Source organism: Chironomus tepperi, unplaced genomic scaffold, assembly GCF_022539635.2.
Source record: "Chironomus tepperi strain 1889 unplaced genomic scaffold, CSIRO-AGI_Ctep_v1 contig_376, whole genome shotgun sequence".
Lineage (NCBI taxonomy): Eukaryota > Metazoa > Arthropoda > Insecta > Diptera > Chironomidae > Chironomus > Chironomus tepperi.
This window is the reverse complement of record NW_027226498.1, coordinates 1209421-1226150: the sequence shown is the minus strand read 5'-3', so window position 1 is coordinate 1226150 and position 16730 is coordinate 1209421. Positions and strand designations below refer to the sequence as shown.

At 29.7% G+C, this 16730-nt stretch overlaps 3 protein-coding genes across 4 annotated transcripts; all 3 read right to left on the bottom strand.

Moving 5' to 3' along the window:
• Positions 1-559: 559 nt before the first annotated feature.
• On the bottom strand, positions 560-4274 carry LOC139096139 (AAC-rich mRNA clone AAC11 protein-like). The gene is made up of 7 exons (XM_070647789.1): positions 3832-4274; positions 2940-3765; positions 2679-2875; positions 2512-2603; positions 1711-1934; positions 1035-1150; positions 560-978 (listed from the first exon to the last, which is right to left on the bottom strand). Exons 1-7 carry the CDS (start codon positions 4189-4191, stop codon positions 709-711), a joined length of 2085 nt encoding a protein of 694 aa, XP_070503890.1. The 5' UTR covers positions 4192-4274; the 3' UTR covers positions 560-708.
• A 194-nt stretch (positions 4275-4468) lies between these two features.
• LOC139096039 (cytochrome b5-like) lies at positions 4469-5966 on the bottom strand. Of its 2 annotated transcripts, XM_070647660.1 has the most exons (4): positions 5746-5966; positions 5652-5658; positions 5220-5382; positions 4469-4630 (listed from the first exon to the last, which is right to left on the bottom strand). In XM_070647660.1, the coding sequence occupies exons 1-4, from the start codon at positions 5854-5856 to the stop codon at positions 4546-4548; spliced, it is 366 nt and encodes a 121-aa protein (XP_070503761.1). In that variant the 5' UTR covers positions 5857-5966; the 3' UTR covers positions 4469-4545. The 2 variants fall into 2 exon arrangements, 1 of the variants encoding a protein (XP_070503761.1); XR_011544911.1 differs by lacking the exons at positions 4469-4630; positions 5652-5658; positions 5746-5966 and adding an exon at positions 4657-5070 and having other exon boundaries at positions 5220-5630.
• Positions 5967-6288: 322 nt separating this feature from the next.
• On the bottom strand, positions 6289-16711 carry alpha-Man-IIb (alpha-Mannosidase class II b). Its single transcript, XM_070647464.1, has 6 exons — positions 16582-16711; positions 10645-11006; positions 9816-10575; positions 9041-9760; positions 7683-8976; positions 6289-7624 (listed from the first exon to the last, which is right to left on the bottom strand). The coding sequence occupies exons 2-6, from the start codon at positions 10767-10769 to the stop codon at positions 7059-7061; spliced, it is 3465 nt and encodes a 1154-aa protein (XP_070503565.1). The 5' UTR covers positions 10770-11006; positions 16582-16711; the 3' UTR covers positions 6289-7058.
• Positions 16712-16730: the final 19 nt, after the last annotated feature.

Genomic DNA, 16730 nt, shown 5'->3' with positions numbered 1-16730 from the left:
ATAAAATGCAAATTTCAAAATCATAAAAAGGAAATGGATTTATTGATCTTCTAATTAAATTTAAGACTATGACGGCCGACTGTAGATTTTTCTTTTTAAAAACCTTAATTTGTATTACTTAATATTCTGTGGAACTGAGATTTATTTTCTGCATACCTGTTTCAAGAAAGAAATTTAAAATGAATATCTAATCCAGTGGTGGAAAACCTTTTAATTTCCAGCGAGATGCTTTGGTGATAAGCTTTGATAGAAACACCGCATACTAAGGATGACAATATATCACGGCACACAGTTTGCCCACCACTAATCTGATCTGATTGAATTATGTTTTAATAGCTTAATTATATGTAAAGTTATGATTTTTTTTGGAATAGGTCTGACATTTCATTCCTTTAAATTTATAGCGAGTGAATATTTAATAGGTATGGTGAAATGAAAATGAATAGATAAAGTGATTTTTCTTAAAAATCCATTCTTGCTTAAATAATTTATGTGTAATCAATTCCATATTGTTACAAAGGTTACGCTTCATAAAATACAAATTTATTTAAGAGATTTTAATTTAATATTTATTTATTCATTTGTTCAATAACAGATAACACGACATAACGAGAATTTGGAAAGAATTAATATTCAAAAAAATCGTTACGTTTCATTGTTCCTATAAATCTGTGAATGAAATTTGATCTTTCATTGTGCTAATCTGCTTTACCATTGTGGTCTGAACCTAGGTTGTTGTTGCTGTTGAGGAAAATTTGGATTTGTTACCAAAGCTGTATTATCATTCATCTGCAGTATCATTCCACGGGGAACATTAAATCGATTTACATTGAGTGGCTGCACAAAATTACTGTTATTTTGGAACATACTAAAATCTTGTTGTTGTTGAATCGGAGGAGGTGGAAGTGTAGTTTGATACATCATCATTTGTGAAGGAATTCCTCGCGGTTGATTGATTTGAATATTTGGAGGTGGTTGCTGTCATGAGAAGAGAATAATAAGCTTAAGTACTGTTTAAGTAAAATTTATCATACCATAAATTGAGGCTGCAGTTCGAAATTTTGGAATGAAGTCATAGTGGATGATGTTGGTACTTCCGTATATTCATTTTCTCGTTTTTCATTTGTTGACTTTCCTGCTTTTGGATCAGCTGTTTAAGAGAGATTAGTTTTTTATTATTATTTAATTTGGGTATTAACATATGTAAGTAAAGTTAGTTAAATTCAATTAATAATGTCTTAATTATAGAAATTGTAATAAAGTATTGATATTGTAAGCTTCTTCGTCTATAAAGAATGCTATATATGGAGATTTTTAAAGCAACTTAATTCTAAGATTAGATGTGAGTACATTTACAAAAAAAAAATTAAATTAATGGTACAAAAATATCAATTTTGATGACCAGTCTATGTCTAATGAGTAAGGGATGCTTATTATAAAATTAGAAGTCTTCAGTTACAATGTACCTTTAAATTAATATTACAGAGACCAATTAAAAAAAGTAAGAAAATTTGTTAATCATGCAGGAATTGATGCCATCGAAAGTTGTTGACTTATTAATCTTTGTAGTTGCATGGTCCAAGGAGGATATCCATAATTTTTTTAAAAATAAAACTTATATTCTAATAAACTTAATACTAAGTAAGACTTGTTGTGTTTATCAAAAAGCCTAATAAATTTCATCATTTGACTTTAATTTTTAAAATGTACCTTGCGAAACATTTGTTTTTGATGCAATGGAAGCAGTGCTGTTGGCCTTAGTAAAAATGTGTTTATTATTGTTATTTTTACTATTTAAAACTGAAATATTGTCAGCACTAGTACTACTCGTATTTACATTTGGTTTTGTTATCATTCTAATGTTGCTTGAGTTAACCTTAATTAACTGCTGATTTGGTTGCATTGGCGGTGGAGGACGGTTTTTTGTCATCGAGCTATAAGAAAATTATTTGTATCGTTCATGTTGGAATGGTAAAATCTTTTATATATATGCTACGTTTTTATAAATTTCTCAGTTCCTTTTTTAAGTTCAGCATTTCTCAAGATATTGCTGGGATGGATTCCTGTCATACTTGATTGAATGGCAATCAGATCTCGAAGTCGACTCGAATTTTATATGGAGTCGAGTCGACTTGAGAAGACTTTTCCATACAAAATTTGAGGAACACTGACTAAAAAAGGCATTTGTTGTTTGTTATGCAATAAAAGCTATTCTGACTCCTTCAAGAATCACAAGATATAATGGAAAACATTTAAATCAAATTAAATAAAAGCATAAAAAATTAATTAAAAAAATATGAATCATTTTTAAGTGTGCATCTCATCATTTGCGATCATTGGTGCTGTAAAAAAGATATTAGCTAATAATGTTTAAGATGTTCTTTTTCTTCTCATCGTCTACTTATTAGATATCTTTAGATTATTTTTAAAGTTAATTAATAAAAATGTAATACTAAACATTTAACTTAAGTTAATTCAAAAATTAGCATGTCGAAAAGGTTAATCACTTACCCCATTCCTACTTTTGGAAATGACCTATTGGGATCTTCTTCTGGCTCATCTCCCTTCCTTTTCATTGGTCTTCGCTGATTATCACTCATTAGCTAAAATTTTTGAATTATTAATATATGGATTAAAGCCTGTTAACATTCAGGGTAGAAGTCTGAAGTTATACTTACATTAACTTTCTGTTCAAACTGTTGTTGATAACTCATGACTGAATGATTTGGACGTATAATTGTCGATAATGTAGATTGTGGAGTATGTTGTTGCGTTTCAATACTCTGCAATTGAATTTGAGGGGGCAATGGAGGTGGTTGAGAAATTATGGGCTGATTAGTAAATTGTATTTGCTGAATGGGATGACCCTGTTGAGGTTGGTTGAGAAATTATGGGCTGATTAGTAAATTGTATTTGCTGAATGGGATGACCCTGTTGAGGTTGAAATGCAGCTATGACCGGCTGACCTTGACCAGATGGAACAGTATTTTGCAATAGAATTTCATTCCCACTTCTAATAGCTTGTTGAGATTGCGTTAAAATTTGAATTGGCATTTGTTGGATTTGTTGATTTTGTGGCCATGAATTTGCGTTAATTAAAAATTGCTGAATAGGTGGAGGAGGTTGATTAATAAGTGTTCTAGAAGAAGTTGGTAATTGTTGTGGATTAGTTGTATTTTTCGTTTCATCACTTTTTCCTTTTATTGCTTCATTTTTCACTAGATCGTCTTGGTTAATTGTGATTGTGTTTCCACCGAACACTGCTCCCAGATTCTGAGGATTAACGTTGGGAGGAGGAAGCATGAAAGCTGCATTTCCTTGAAGTGTAATGAATTGCTGTGTGTTGGGTTGAATTATCCCTTGAATCTGCTGCTGAGGTTGGATGAAATGCTGAATAGTTTGGGGTTGAGAATTTCCAATCGGATTTGCAGGAATATATTGAAGCTGATATTGTTGAGCAGGGTTTTGATTAATTTGATTAATAAGGATAGGTTGGGCTGCCGGCTGTAGCTGTATGTTTGGTTGTCCTTGAAATTGCACAGATATTGGGGTTGCATTTCTTATGGACTGCAAATTCATTCCAGTTGGTGGAGGCATATTTAATGGAGTTTGTTGTATTATTTGCATCTGTTGAGGAATTATTTGTGATTGAGGAAGAAAGTTGGGAGATTGAATAATGTGCGTTGGTTGCATATTGTTATTTTGCATGATATTTGGTGGAGGAACTGATAAAATAGCTGATGGTATCGTTATAGCTTGAGTACTCTGAAAATTCAATCATTTTTTTTTATATAACATTTTAACTAGGTAAATAAAGATTTCTTTGTGTACCTGAATAATTGGAGGAGGTTGTTGAATTGGTGCATTCTGTTGAGATGATTGGTTTGACTGTAGGAAGACTTGAAGTTCTTGTTGAACGGTCTCAAGCAAATTTCTTGCTAAATTTTTTGCTTCAATTAAACTTTTCATGACTGGATGTTCAAGGTGAAGATGCAAAGGCTCAGGTGATTCTAATCCTGTTGTTGGTTCTAAGAAACATGACCCTCGACCTCGTAATGAGACATTGGCCTTAGTTTCATTGACGATGTACTGTAAATTTGCATTTTGATCTCCCAAGATTTTTTGACGCAAATTAAATGCTAACGGTGTATTCAGATTTATATATATCTTTTCAGTGCATGGTTGCATCATTGCACTGTACACTAATATTTTTATTTTAAAGGAAATTTGTTTGATTTTATGTAAGTTGTCAAGCGTTTGTTTACAAATTTTTATACTGGTGACACAGAATATTATCCAAAAGCACACTATGATCATTTTTGTTTTTAACGGCATGTACAAATGTCGGTTTAAATTCTTTTGCAAAAGTATTTCGTTAGGTACCTAGTTAGTCTATTTAAAATAACTTTGAATGCTGAAATAAAATATTATTTTGAATATTAAGCATAAAATTTAGTTTGAAAACAAATTTTATTTATTTGAAAATACGTTTATTGCGATTTATTCTTTTTAACTTTTATAACATTTTCTTGTGACTTCCATAAGTTATTTTGACTTTAATGTTTTTAAAATAATTACCAAACCAACGCCTATTGCAATTCCGGAAAGGGCTAATATTAAACAAGAACATCTGTAATTAATAATTGGATCGATCGATTATATCAGAAAATTCTTTGTTTTATTAGGTAATATTTTAATTAATGAAACCAGCCAAGAAAAGTATTGGAATGAGAAACTATATTACTATACTATATGTACGATTTTAAAACTCAGCATAAATTTATATTATTAAACAACATTCGATCCTGTAACAATTTTAAAAATATTATCAATATTGAGAGTCATGCAATAAGAAAACTCATCACATTAAAGGCTATTAAAAACTTATAATATCAAAATTACAGATCTTGTGCATGGTAACTTAAAGGAAAAGGTATTCGATTATTGTCATAGCAATATAATAAAAATATATATAATTATACAGGATGGATGGAATAAAGTTATAAACAGATAAAAACTCAAAAGAATTTGCTCTTTAAGCTACTAAACCAACTTGAGGAACTTGAGGATCTAAAAAGGAATGAAGTTCAAAAACAAGCAAGTGAGAAAGCACTATGAAAAACATGTATTGGACTAATTACGTCACAAATGCAATAATAATGCGATTTTAAGCACATCATGACTAATGACGTAATTAAAACAACATCCATATAACTTACTTCTTTGGTTCCTCTTTCTTTTGATTGCTCTTCCGTTCTGCTTCAACAATTGCACCAACATGATATTTCTTCATAATCTCTTTAGCATCTTGTGAATGACCAATATCGTTGAAAGCTTCTGTGGTCTCTTTTCCTGCATATTCAATAAGAATTTCTTCTCCGCCTATAGAATTTAATGTTAGTTACTACGTATACAGACAAACTTGGACTATTGTGGAAAATTCTCAATAACCACCAAGAAGAATAGTGGAAATGAATGTATATTATCTGATGATAATCAATTAATTTATGCTTAAATATTTATCTAATCAATTTTACTAAAGCACTTTACACAACTGACAGTTAATTAAAAATAAAAATAAGGTAATCAAGGTCACGTCATTGATACCGATTTGGAAATCTGCTTTTCTGTCTTTAAATATTTTCACATACCTGGATGCTGTATTAAGCAATTTGGAAAGAAACATGAAAAATTGAGGTCATTAACATTGATTTCTAAAATTTGATGTTTTATGAATATACTTACTTCAGCTGCAAATTTTGTTAAATCATAAACATTATCGTCTATGATCATGTACAGGTCATTACGTGTATTGTGCGCTGATACTTCTGCGATAGTGAATTCCTTTGTGTCCATTTTGATTGCTGATTCTAAACTAAATGCTTAACAAACGAAAAATGTTAATTTAAGTGAATTCAACAAAACAGGTTTCTCTTTGAGTTCAAAATGAGTAAGAGGCACTGCTGTTTTGAAGCGCATTTTAGGTAAATTAATTTTTTAGATTAATCTAAATACCCACATACCTGAACGTATTATTTTAATAAAATTAGTTATCTTAGAAGAGTTAATAAATAATGAACACATTGCAAGACAATGTGCAACCAATTTTATGCTATTAATTGAACTTCTAGTTACATATTAAAGTTCAAATTTAAAAAATAACTGACCGTTTTGAATTTCAAAATGTTTTCATCTGTTGAACATAAAACAAGATTGGATAAGATTTATTAAAAGTCAATGTACATTTTCGGATACATTATAATTTATTGTTCTCTAATTTGTTGGGTATAAGAATTGTGATGTCACATATATATAAAATTTGGTTATTAGAAATTCTTCTATTTAGGAACAAAAATGTTGTATTCATCTACAAACTATTTTCATTACCTTTCTATATGATGAGTAACATAAAAATGAGTTCTAAGCTAATGCCAATTGACGATATTTAATTTAATTAAGACAACACTCTTAAATTCTTTATACAAAATCTTATAATATCTCTGAATATTTTCCTCACTTTCATACATACACATCAGTCTAAGGAATGCTTTCACAGATTGCAAATAAAAGCTTATAAATATCGTTTCTAAAAAATTATTTTGACATTCCTTTATTTATCATTTAATGAGATTAAAAATTAAATAAACATCACATTTTTACTCTTTGAATTAAAATTTAAATACTAGCTAGGTTTAGGAGGGAAATCAAGAGAGCAAGAACTAGTCTTTTTTTAAAGCTTTCTTACAGGATAATCAAAAATGAGGTTTCTGCAAGGTGCCACCTCGAGCGACACAAATGAAAAAGGGGTGTTCGCTTCTTAATTTGTGTTGCTCGGGCACATCTTGCAGTTAATAAATAATAAACTTAACTAATTAATTTAGTGAGAAAAAATACTGCGAAAATTTGCACATAAATAGTAAAATTTCATTATTAGGTACTCAACGCAAAATATCATTTGGAAAAATCTACAACAATAAATGTATTTAAAATTTGAAATTATTGATCCATAAATTTACCTAATTGCATTTCTATATTTTCATTAAAAGAGATTTGTTAAGTTATACAAATGTAACATTGAATGTTCTCAACTCCATTGGTTCAATTTGATCAGTGCTGAATGACTTAACTGGACCATACGATTTGAGGGCCGTTAATGTTGTTCGATGAATTTCTTCTATTTCAATATCTCTAAATAGTTCTATATTACTAAATTTACCATTATTTTGATAGCATGACTTTGAGTATGATTCATTATCAAAATCATTCGATAGTCGACAATCATGGCCGAAACGTTGAACAATTAGTAAAGCGGATTTTGATGGAAATAATGGTAAGCTTGTTTCAGTTAAAGTCCTCAGATTTACTAAATGTAAATCACATGGAAGATTGTAATTTAGAAGCTGTACATCCTTTTGGATGAACAACTGTTGAGATTCATCGTATTTTTCAATGAAATAAATATTCACTGGATAGTTTAATGTGTTGCTTAACTGTTGAGCTAATAAACTTGGGACATTGTAAACTTTTTTACCAGACCCTTGTCGATTGATGTTATCAAAGAATTCAAGTGTCACCCAAAATTGATGGCGTGTTAATCGAGAGTCCACAATCCCCTCACCCATTCCTATAAAATGACAAATTCAGTAAAAATAATAAAATTCAATAATATTTATCTATTATACCTCTATAATCATCATATAAGGTTCTTCTATCCAACATGACTTCTAGTTGGCCATTCTCCAAGCTTGCAGCACCTTGCGCATGTGTTGTCATTAAAGTTAATCTCATTTGTTTATCTTGAATAAATGCAGAGGTAGTGATTGGGAAATAATTGCCTTCAATGCCTATTTGTGATACTTTTTTCCTCGGTTGCCATTGAAAACCATTGAGATCACTGTAAAATTCTGGTTCATCTCCATTCTCAATAGCTGTGTTAAATCTCAAAAACATTTCCGTTTCACGATTTTTTGGTGGGTTTTCAAAATCAATGTCATTTTCAATAAAAATTGCTGTATCTAAATAAGTGTCAGTTTTGAATATGCGAACTGTGTGTGCCAAAAATGCTCCATATATAACAGTTACATCTGATGATATTGGACCACTTGTTATTAATATTTTTTTCTCACGATATCCTTCAAACACATCTTTCTCAGCAGAACGAGGATCACTTGATTCCGGCCGGAAGAGATAAGCTCCTGAATGGAATTGAGCACTTTTATAAGCACCAAATTTAAGTCCCATTTGAATAGGACGACCGTAATCTCTACGAGTCATCGATTTTAGGAATCCAGACTCACTAAATAGTAACTTCATTTTGATATTCTCAACTTGAATATCACCTGACTCTTTTGATCTAATATTAAAGAAATAGTCTTCAACACTTTGTTCTTCTTGATGCTCAACCTTTTCATCATCTTTGCAATCCTCACAATAAATTGTTGCCAATTTACTCCTTGTATTATTCTCATATACAAGAGTGAATGTACTTAGTGATAATGGCGGAAGCTTTGCAATGAACATGACCTCATATTCATGTTTGGAAACAACGACCTTTCGTGCCATTGTGTCGGGATGCTCAGTTACATTAAAAACTGGATTAATTTGATATGGCATTACATTTCCATTGTGATCAATAATTTTGACATTCTTTTTTGTGGTTCTTAATAAAATAACTTCCATCCGCTCTTGTGCTAGTGAATTATATAGAACAAAATCAACATTTTTGCCTGGTGTAACTTGACTTGCTGTTTTTCTAGGGAGTCTATTTGAGTTATCTCTTTCCAATTCACTGATTATAAAATTTTGTTGAAAATTTGTGTTTGGCTTTTGAATAAGCATCTCAATGGTTTGTTGTTGTAGTTTCACAGAATCTTGTATGGACTCATATAGACGATTAAGATAATCACGCATTACATGTACTTTCGATGTTCCAGTAATAGCATCATGATGCTGAAATAATCCTAAATTTCTCCTTGCCTATGGAACGAATGAAACAAAAATTATTAATGGTATGGACATAGACTGAGCATGAGTTTATTACCTGAATAATTTTTTCGTAGTTCTTTTCATATACTTTATAAGCGTTAGATAAATTGTGTTGACGTGCTTTGTTAAAGGCTAATGTAAATAAAATTTCTAAGCTCCTTAAGTTATGTTCTAAATCACGACTCATTAATTTGTAAAATGGTCGAGTGGTAAAATATCCACTCCAATATGCAGGACGTCCCTCATTAAATATATCAGCGTAAACGAAGAAATCCCCAATGAGTTGTGGGAATTTATGCCTTTGACGCTCCTCAATCGCTCTAAAATAATCAATTGGTGTTCCAAATTGTAAGGTTGCATTTTTATATCGAGTAGCACTGTTTGCATTAATATAATCTATCAACTTTTTATAGTTTTCATATTGTTGATTAAATTCCTTTTCGTGATTGTAACGAAAATCGTCACCGATAGGAATTAAGGCTACATTATGTTTGAAGAGTGAAGCAGTTCGTGTATATTGCTCCATTAATAAATCAGCCTTTTGCTGTACGTTTTCATCGGTTATAAATTGAGCTTTAATTGAATATTCTGTATATTCACCAGGGATCTTTCGGAAATCAAAACTCAAGCAAAGAAATGGATGTGGACCACAACTATGCTTAATACTGTAGATATCAAATGGCATATTATGTGTAAGCATTGAATGATGCTTACTCTTATCAGAATTCCAATATGGTTTCCAAAGAAAATCACCTGCTTGATTTTTTGCAAACCACTGTAAATAAGAAAGAGATTAAATTATGAATAAAGCTAAGTATTCTTTATCATACCTGTTTCCAGCTGTAATGTATTCTTTGAATGATTGTTCCTTCAAAACCACTGGATGCAAGAAGATATGGTACTGTGCTGCCATGTCCAAATGGATCAATACTCCAACCACTTTTCGGAATAAAATTAAGATTTGTTTTTACCCATTGATGACCTTCAATGAGTTGATCTAACATTGCATAAAGATGAACATTTGCTTCATCCGTCATAACCCATCCTCCAGTAGTTATTTCAAGTTGACCCTTTTCAACGAGCTTTTTCAAAGCACGTTGTCTTGATGGATGTGCTTGTTCCCACCATAAATTTAGAAAACTGATTTCTGACCAAATAAATGTCATGTTTTGGAATTCAGGCATTTTCGTGACAGCAAGATTTAAAATTTGACGAGTATCAGATTGAAAATAATTCACGAATGTCTTTAACCATCCTGGATCATTATGAGAATGAGGAACTAAAATTACTTTTAATGGATGTGTGTGTTGCTCATTCATCAATTTTTCATAACGTGATTCAAATTCTTTATCCCAATATTCTTTTGTCTTCATCCAATCTGGCTCAAATTCAAATTTTGAAAAAACATCTTTGGTATTTATATCTACAGACGTTGCTTCTTCCAAAATCGGACACTTGTCCCAATTTGATGCATATTCTTCCGAGTTATCACCAACATCTTTTCGTTTTTGAGATTTATGAGAATTAATATTATTAGCATTAAGCCATGATGACCAGTTGGTTTTATTGTTTGATAATGCTAGTTTACTGCTATTTTTGTGAAAAAAGAGAGTTTATTGTAATCAATTAATGTGATAAATGGAAAACAAACAATCTTACCTTTTCGCATGTAAATCTTTTGAAGATTGTGAAGTAGAAATGTAATATAGACATACTAAAATAGCAATAAAGGCAAGTATGAGGCCAATTCGTGCAAATCCACGTCGAAATATCTTAATTGTCATGTTTGATAATGAATTGATAAATTCTTAATTGAATAATTGTGTAATTTTGTTCCGTCCTCAACAGTTTCTCTTGAATTATTCACAATAATTTGATGCCTGTATATTTTTGATAAATTTTGTTGATATTTCTATTCCAGCACAAGTTATCGTACTTCCGTTGATGGCTTCTCATCAAATACATCTAAATAATTTTGCTTTTCCAAACATTTTCACGGGTACTTTATTTTCTTTTACAACCTGCTTGTTGGAAAAAAAATTAATGATAAAAATGTTGTTGACATTTTCGTTTGAAAATTGTGTTAATATTGCATGAAATTACTGAATAAAAACATTTCCATATTTTTCTTTTATGTCTTCTATATACTAGTATGAAACCCCACCAAACATGTTAGGAAGATATTAATTTATCGGTTTACTTAACAATCGAAATTCCCAAAAATTAAATTAGAATCAATTGAACATTGAGATTTTTGAATTAATTATACCGAGCAACACAAATGAATATAGCTTCTCCAACACTCTTTTATCAACATCAAATGGAGACAATCATTTGGTGTTAATAAAAAAGCTTTAAGGAAGCCTTCTTCATTTTTGTCGCTCGGGATATAACAGTAGGTGTATGAATCAAATCTCAATTTCACAGACTCTGTTGTTCAAAGAATACAACTGTGGGTGTTTATAAAAAGGGGTGGATCTTAGAGCGGAATGACAGAATGATTAATGCTCATGATTATGTTTAAAAAGTAAAAAATTTTATGATTCTTGAATGGATAATTCTTTTTTAAACATTAATTATTTTAAACATTATCAAGCAATTTCAAATTTTTTGCAATCATTAATTGCATTCTAATGCTGAATAAGCCCAAAGTGAGCAGTAAAAAAAAATAAATTGAAATGTCACATTGATTTTATTTACACATGATTACAGATTAATCAAATTTAAAAAATGAGTTTTACTCGTGTGACAATCTGATTTATATTACAGATATATCACATATCAAAAACAAGCACGAATGAATATCGCACGCATGTAAAATAATTATGTTTTTATCGAACAGCACAAAGGTAATTTAAATTATTACATATCTAATCTCAAAAATATAATAATTAAATTACATAATACACACGCGTCTGCATTATTAATTTTTTATGTGACTAATGGTTTTTTAAACTCATTAAAAGCTATTGTATGCGTATATTATAATCAAAGCACTACCACCTTCTTTAAGATGAATCTTTATAAAGTTTATTGGAAAGTTTATTTTTGCACTTTCGTTTTTCTTTAGTTTATGAAAAAAGTAGTTTCACTCGAATTTGAGGGAAATATCAAATGTTTTTTTGAGAGAAATGAGATGATTTTCAAGTCAAAAAGACTAAAAAATTTAGTTCATCAAGTGATCGCGAATTAACATGCAGTGGTTAATAGAATGCATGTACATCAGTACATTTTTGTTAAAAATTTGAAAAGAATATTTGAATATAGACCTTGAGACAATTAAAGTTTTAAAGAACGTATCGGAATGAGTAATCAAAAGAATTATATCCATGTTAAATATTGTGGTAATGTTGAGCACAATTGTCATTTGTTCATGGTAATTGATGATACATATAATGTAACATTCATGTTTTTTCGAGTGTATAAAGCATAAATGTCTTAAAAATCTGAAAGTTTGTAACCGTTTGAAATTAATGCTTCATATGTGAATTCACTGTGCAGTTTTATGACAAATATTGAAAATTTACACGCTATAATGTAATAAAAGGCTTCATTACAATCTTACTTGACTATAATTAGAAACTTATCCTATTTTAAAATGTGAAATAAAAAGTGTGGCTTCATATCTCTTGAAAAATAATATTACAAACTGCGTGCAATGATATGCATTAGGTAGCATAATATTTAAAATAAAGAAACACAAAGTTTGAAATAGCAAATTCAGCATATCAGAAGATTATTGATATGTTATTGATTGATGTTGCTAATGAAATTTATTATTTTTATTTTTGATATGTGATATTCACGATATTTGATATTTTGATGTTATCTGGCAGAAATTTTTATTATTTTCTGAAACTGATTCTAGAGAATTGAATAAAATTCTATAAAATTGCCATCAACTTTAAAATTTTATGTACAGCTACTCTTAAATAAATTTTTCGTGAGTTTACTAATGAATTAAAGTCACTTCTGTTATTGTGGTGGATGTAGTTTAATTAAAACTACTTCTCAACGAATTATTATATAAATACGATGTTTATTTATCAGAGTTCAAATACACACTGAACTTTTTTTTGAACAGGGGTTTTCAACTACATATAATTAATATTATTCAAATCTTAAATGAACGTTATAACAGTCATCAGAGCAGTTTATGGAAAATTTCCAATTGCTTGCAAGTTTTAACAATTATAAGATGATAACTCATAGATTATACCAATAACTGATTTATTTCTAGTTTGAGCACCCCAATTATATGCAATAATTTTTATTGGAAACTAGTTTGCGGTTTAAACTACTTTGTTTAACACACTTGAATCAAAACTTTTGGCGTAAACCAATTTACTGAACATTTTCAAACTTTTCTGAGCTTATAAATCAAGCATTTTGTGAATAAAAAAAACCATAACAATAATCATAATTGTGAGTTCAATAAAAATGGTAACAAGAAGTGAGGAAGGTAAATAAAATGTCGAATATCACATGGCATCACGTAAAGAATAAATTAAATTTTTTTAATTACTAAGCAGATAAAATGCTTTCATAACAATTGAAAAATTTCGGTAGGAGAAAGAAAGAAAAATCAAGAAAAAATTTGCAGGTTAATTAAACAGCAATTTCATTAATTTTTTCCTCTTTTTCTCTGTATTGCTCACATACATTTTGTTTTTATAAGACTCACAAAAATGAGTTTCTCCGAATAAAAGTGTAATTAAAAAGCTATTCGATTTGATGAAATGAATTTTATCTAACGACATTTTCCATTCGGAAATTCTTAGCCTTCATCATCATTCATGGTGGGCTGAACTTTTAAAATAATGAGAGGGAAATAGTTTTTGTTTAAACCAGTGATAGACAACCTTTTATTTTTCGCGGCACACCTTGATCGTAAATCTCGACCTGAACCGCACATGGCATACAAATAATGGAATTTCCAAAATTTTTTTTGGCACCACGTTAAAGTGCCGCGGTACACAGATTGTCCACCACTTACTTAAACATTGATGCCATTTGAAAAGGAAATATTTTAAGTATTTGAATTAAAGAATGTGACCTTAACTTTATATCTAAAACTTAATGATAAAATTCGCTGTATGCATCTTAAAGACTGTCATTTTTTGTCAACTTAAGACCAATTTCCTAACTAATTTAACTCATTATTGTCAATCATGACTGAAATTCTGAGAAACCCATTTTAATTTTATTTATCTTAAGGTATGCAAGTAAATGCACGTATATGATGGCATAAGATTTCAAGTATAAACTTGCATTAATATAAATAGCTCTTGATATTCCATATTTTTAAACCTGGGCGATAAACATCGTCTTTCAAAATAATTATACACTGTACTCCATTATATGATACCTCTAAGACTTTTACAAATAACTCGATAAATGAAATTTTCACTCCGAATCACTAAAATTCTTTAGTTTCATAAAAAAAGTATTCAATAATCATGCGAATCAATCATGTGACGGTCATGTAATATCTTGAGTCATGAACCATCAATCGGGTATTGAGTTAAAATATAGGTAGCAGTAAAACGCTTTTCGATAAATATTTTTTTTTCTTGTTCAAAACCGCTTTAGGGCTATAGATTAAGAGATTTCATTCATGCATTTAAACGTCTTCAAAGGTATTTTCATTGCTACATTATATTACATGATGGCGATTTGAACTGCACGATATTTTTTTTCCAATATCCTTTATTGCTGTATGATAAAATGCGTATAAAACTTCTATCAGCTCGCATGTTTTGCCTCAATTGAAAAGTTTTTCTTTAATGTCGACACAGCAATGCACAAAAATTTGTAAAAGATAATACAGCAGTATCTAAAAAGTATGCTTATTATACTTCCGTTAAAAAGACCTGAAATCATCTTTCACTGCATTTTAAAGAAAGAAAATAAATTGAAGTAAAGAATGGCTGTTATGATACTTTGAAGCATGTTAACATTCTTGCATGCAAATTTTCTTTTCCATCAATTAGTTCATTAGCTTTACTGTTGTTTGGTGTATTGTGTATTTCTACAAGATATAATAAAAAGTAGACATCTCATCAAACTTTTTGTTATTATCTCATTTTCTTTAAATTTCAAAATTTGTCACGTTCTGAAACCGAAGCAGATGAGTATCAAGAGCATCCCGAACAGCACAGCATATTCGCTATGCCACCGATACGTCGCCGAATTAACGGAAAGACGCGAAGTTACTCTGACGCACCGTGATGAATAATTTTAACCAAGTTATAGGGCTCGCCTGATTGTGCTGCTCGGGTAGAAAAAATATATTTCTATTTGTGTCTAGAGTAATTGTTTTTTAAACCTTTGTGAATTATTCATGGAAAGTTTCTGAATAGATACGGCAATGCACTTTTGTAATGGAAAGCAGATTATATAAATAATTCAACAAATTGTCAAAACAATCGTAGTTTAGTGACCTTAAATATAATTCAATGAGATTGCACTAACGATTGAATTAATTCTTCTTCCATTGATGTGCTAAATGCGAATAAAGAGCGTGAAATAGTAAAAGATCTCAATGCCGAGAATCGAAAGAAATAAACTGTAGAGAAATGAAGAAGAAAACATTTTCCAATTTCTTGTTATAGACGACCTTGAGATGAATATATCTGAAGCAGCATGAAACTTATGAATTTTTTGTTATGCTCTTCATTTTCACTTTTAATATTTTGAAATAGAATACCATTCTTCATATGGCGTTAAGATTTCTAATTCCAAAGCTGTAAAGAATTTTAATCGTCTGCAGAATTTTAGGGCCACGAGAAGTATCATACTAGATATGAAGAAAACAAAGAAATATTTTGTATATGCACAGCTACTCAAATGTAACTGTAATTTCTGCATTTTTAAGAACCATTTCTGCAATTTCTTTTAATATCTGGATTCTTAATGCAATTATTTTAATACTTATACTGGTTTTTTTTATTCAATTTTAAACAAAAAACTGAAGATAATTTGATTCGATGTAAGTCTCAGCAAATGTGTACAAAGCAAGAACTTTAATATAACTGTATTCTGTTAACCAACTCTTTATAAATTCAGAACAAAAGATTTTCTTTTATTTTGATTTCTATTTACGAAGAAGCACAGACAAAAAAAAGAATAGTCGATGATCTAAATTTGTTTAAAATAAACATTGCATATTATAATTTTAGACCTGTTAAAATTATGATTGGGGGATTCACAATAACTTTAGTGACCTAAAAAGTAACCATAGCATAAAGAATTGACGAATCAGGTAAAAAACTTGATTTATTTTTGCAACAAAACAGTAGACATGAAGGAAGAGTTCAATGTTCTTATTGGGAGAATGAAATTTTCATTTGCAAATGTTCTTAATGTTAATTCCTTTCAGAAAGGAAATCTTTTCAGTTTGTTCCTTTTTATTAATACACACCTTTTTAATCCTTCTTTAACTTATATTCTAGACACTTTTCATAAATGATATCTGTTGTTTATAATATCTTAATCTAATAAATTTACATTCACTAGTTTTATTGATTTTTCCTTAATTTTCTTTTTAATTTTTAATTTTTTATATTATTCTATTAATTCGACCAATTTCCTCACAATATCAAACAGTTCTTAATTCTCTTCTGATTATGCTTTATTTAAATAATTATAGACTTCACTTATTATTTATAAAGAGATCTTTTTGAATTTTTTCTTTCACTTAATCAAAAAATGTTTGCATCCACTCACATCGAATTTATGCTGAG